At 29.4% G+C, this 3,794-nt stretch overlaps 1 protein-coding gene across 1 annotated transcript; it reads right to left on the bottom strand.

The window, feature by feature from the left end:
* Positions 1–401: 401 nt before the first annotated feature.
* Positions 402–2,173, bottom strand: LOC107921806 (transcription factor bHLH95). The gene is made up of 3 exons (XM_016851651.2): positions 1,722–2,173; positions 1,017–1,472; positions 402–760 (listed from the first exon to the last, which is right to left on the bottom strand). Exons 1-3 carry the CDS (start codon positions 1,929–1,931, stop codon positions 662–664), a joined length of 765 nt encoding a protein of 254 aa, XP_016707140.1. The 5' UTR covers positions 1,932–2,173; the 3' UTR covers positions 402–661.
* Positions 2,174–3,794: the final 1,621 nt, after the last annotated feature.

Genomic DNA, 3,794 nt, shown 5'->3' with positions numbered 1-3,794 from the left:
AAAATTCTTTGAATGTGTTATGAGTTCTAATCTAATGGGTGTCTCTTAATTCTAAGATTGTAAAGGAGCCTATTTATAGGCTAAATTAGTAAGTCAAATAAACTATACTAATAAATGCTAAATATATTATACTAATAAATACTAAATCTTCTAGAAAGAAAATATATTTTTGTTTAACTTGACTTGCAAGCAATCTCTTAGAATTTGGGTCACACAATTCTAACATGTTCAATTTTTATTCTTTAAGACTACAAACCATTCAGATTACCTATTAATATAAGTTGTTTTCCTGTATCGTAATTCATCCCTACTATACAACTTATTATTAGTTAATACTTGTTTATCCATTTTACTTTTCATTCAAAAACTATTGAAAACAATTATATAGAACATAATATCTAATCATAAAAATTTTACTTAACTAATCTATTTAAAAAATTACATTCATAATAACAAAATCACTTCATTAAAGGCACAAAATCCCAACAATAGCAATAGATTTGCTTTAACATGCAGACAGTCACTTTCATCAACTTCCTGTAGGGATAGACTAAACTAGGGTGCAATCCCAGTGGGTTTCCGTGAGTCATTCAGTAGAACAACCCTTTGTATTACAATGGAAGGTACTGACCAAGCTTTTTGTGATGATTTTCTAGTATTGTTAACACGAAAAGAGGCATAAGTTCATCTCTCCTGCAGCCAGCTTAAATGTCTCTTCTATCGACAGTAACTCCGGAAATTGTTCAGATGCTCCACCAGCCTAATCCATGTCAAGAAAAGTAGTTAGTATGGCACATATGTTTCTTAAAGTATATAAGCTCATCAAATGCTACAATGTTTCTGAATAACAACTATTCATGAAGCAAAACATTAAATCTTTCTATTGTCTATTGTCTCCACTGTTCATCACATTCAATTTACTTACAATTTTTCTTAAGAGCATTGTATCCTAAAGATGAGCATTGTCTTAAATCTGGTAAATTTTAAGAGGCCAAGTGGTTTAAGTGTGCACTTACATGAACATGGATCATGTACATGGTACGATATTGATCTGAGGAAATGTGAGCCGAAACCACCTCCAATTGATGCTTTTCTAGTATGTACAAGATAGTGGCGAATGTCCCTGGCTTCCTTGGCGAACAGACATTGATTTGTGCATCATCCCCACACATACTAATGACTACATTGGATGAAAACCATGTCTGAAAGCAAGCTTGTGAAGCTTGGGCTGGAAATGTCTGAGACATGTCTATGGTCACCGGATAGTTATTTGTTGGTCCCTGATTATCAGTGAAGAATGCTTCCCTTGATTCAGGAGGTTGCACCTGCGACGTGATTATGGATGATTGATCGTAATCAACCTTTGCTGAATTCCTTAATTTCTCAAGCTTTTGTTTTTCAAGTGTTTGGAGAGTCTGTTGAAGGTTTTTTATGTATGTTACTGCTTCATCAACAATGGTAGACTTGTCTGCCTGTACAAGATTGAGTGAACACTTAAGCAGCTTCATAGGTGCATCTAATAACATGTAATGACCTTATAAGCCATACATACATGCATGCATGTGTAAAAATCAAGAAAACCTTTTTTTTTTCATTGAAGCACACTTTCAAACTTGTGATGAAGGTTGGAATTGGATATAGATATCATGGAAAACAAATAATCTCTTATTTTTCCTGCCGACGATCTTAAACTATTTTCATATTATATATATTTTACTTACCTTAGCAGGAAGTTGAGGAAGCAAAGCATGAAGGCTAGAGAACATATTCCTCATCTTCTTCCTCCTTTCTCTTTCAGTCCATATATGCATCTCATGCTCCGATTGATCACCGCCATGGTCGCCACCTCCGTTAGCCTTCCCTTGTTTCAACCCTCCTTTTCTACTTCTCTTCTGACCCACCTCTGCTACAGCAACTGTCTCAGGCTCCATTTTTGGGTAATTAGAGATTTTTTCTTCAGTAAACAGCAACAAAATTCCCTAACCAATTCACCAGGAAAAGAATTGGTAAAAGAGCCCAAAAATAGGGGGATTAGGATGAATTTCTCAAATGAATTTTGATAGCAGAGATAGGTGTGAGTATGTGTATTTAAAATTAGGGAGAAAGAAGAAAGTGGGAAAAGTGTAAAAGAGGTGAAGAAGAAGATGATGATGAAGAAGTTTTTGTAAGAAACAGACCAAAATACAATCATGAGATAATGCCGTTATTTTGCTTCCAAACAAAAAACGGAAGCTAATCTCTTTTGTTCTGATGTTCATTAAAAGGCAATATCTCTCAGGTGGGGCCCGGGTATTTTAACTTATTCTGCTTTCACCCTCTTCATCCTTTTATTTACATCACTGCCCTTTTAAAGTTCTCTTGTATTTTTCCGTTCACATTATATACAAGTGCCTTCTAGCTTAGACTCCCATTTCTTCGTTCTCATTCCAAACTTCATTTCATATGTAGAAAGAGTTTCACATGAAAATAATAAGGATGTAAGATCACAAATGAGAAAAAATTAAAATAAAATCATACTCAAAACATAATTATATAAATAGATGGTGCCAAAAAGAATATAAATGGATTATTGCCTAATACATCAACGGTTAAGTGTTTAATTTTAAGAAAACTATCTATGAATTTTAGTCTAATGTGCAATATTATATATAAATTTTGATTTTGTGCAATTGTATACATTAAATTTTGATTTGATTCAACTTTTAGAAATCACTAACGACATTATCAAATTTGCACCATTTTATTTTGATATATTGCATATACAAACTATTATATTAATCCGACACAAAAATATATGAATTTATTTATTTATTTATTTAAATGTATAAACTTGAATCAAAATCAAACTTTCATGTATACATATGAACCACAATTCAGGTTTCAAGTACATAATTGCACCAAATCAAAGTTCATGTATCAAATTACACATTAGAACAAAGTTCATGTATAAATTTGATATTTATTCCTTAATTTTACAAGTTAAAAAATCATTTTGTATTACATTTAGTTTTTTAAATATCAATTAGACATAGACTATTTTTTAAATTTTATTTTTAATACATTAAATAATTATCTTATATAAAATTATGATAGAAATAATAAAATATATTAATACACATTATATGAAAACATTTTTATTTCTTAAAAATAATGCCAATTTTTAATAAGTCATTTACCATTCACTTGGTAATATAGGTGAGTCTGGATGGGTATTAATACTATAATTATTGGACTAGATCAACTTTAAGTAAATATGTAGATATTTATATCATATCAAAATTTAATGGTGAGCAAAATTTGATTCGATTTGAAAAATCAAAATTTTTTTAGTTAATCGAATCAAGTTATTTTATTTTTTCGAATCAACTCGTATAAATAATTCTTTACAACTCGAATAACAAATTGATGTGAATACCGCTTGGGTCTCTGATAGTTTTGAAAATATGCAATTTTGTCTCCTCAAAGAAAATTACAAAAAATTCAAAATAATCTTCAAATTTCAGAATATTTATAAAATATTTTCCAAAATTTTATAAGATATATATAAACTAAAAACTAAATATATTAAAATTTAATTAAATTTAAAAAAACTATAAAAATACTAAATTATATTTTTTTAAAAAAAATTCAAAATGATAAATTTGATGCCTTAAACAAGTAAATTGTCAAATCAAATTTATCATATTAATTATCTTATTGCTTTCTCTTATTTTGTTTTAAAAGAGTTTTATAATACATATATATATATGATATCTATGTTCTTCAACTTGGAATTTCGACATATTGTCAATAAG

Source organism: Gossypium hirsutum, chromosome D01 (assembly GCF_007990345.1).
Source record: "Gossypium hirsutum isolate 1008001.06 chromosome D01, Gossypium_hirsutum_v2.1, whole genome shotgun sequence".
In the NCBI taxonomy this organism is placed as follows: Eukaryota; Viridiplantae; Streptophyta; class Magnoliopsida; order Malvales; family Malvaceae; genus Gossypium; species Gossypium hirsutum.
The sequence above is the reverse complement of the archived record's forward strand: the minus strand, read 5'-3'. Positions and strand labels throughout refer to the sequence as shown.

Excerpts from the sequence above, each read along its gene's own strand:
- LOC107921806 (XM_016851651.2), bottom strand. The coding sequence starts at position 1,931 with ATGGAGCCTGAGACAGTTGCTGTAGCAGAGGTGGGTCAGAAGAGAAGT. Across the intron at positions 1,473-1,721 it reads TTCCTCAACTTCCTGCTAAG|GCAGACAAGTCTACCATTGT; the intron begins GTAAGTAAAATA and ends AATCTTGTACAG. Across the intron at positions 761-1,016 it reads TGTACATGATCCATGTTCAT|GCTGGTGGAGCATCTGAACA; the intron begins GTAAGTGCACAC and ends GACATGGATTAG.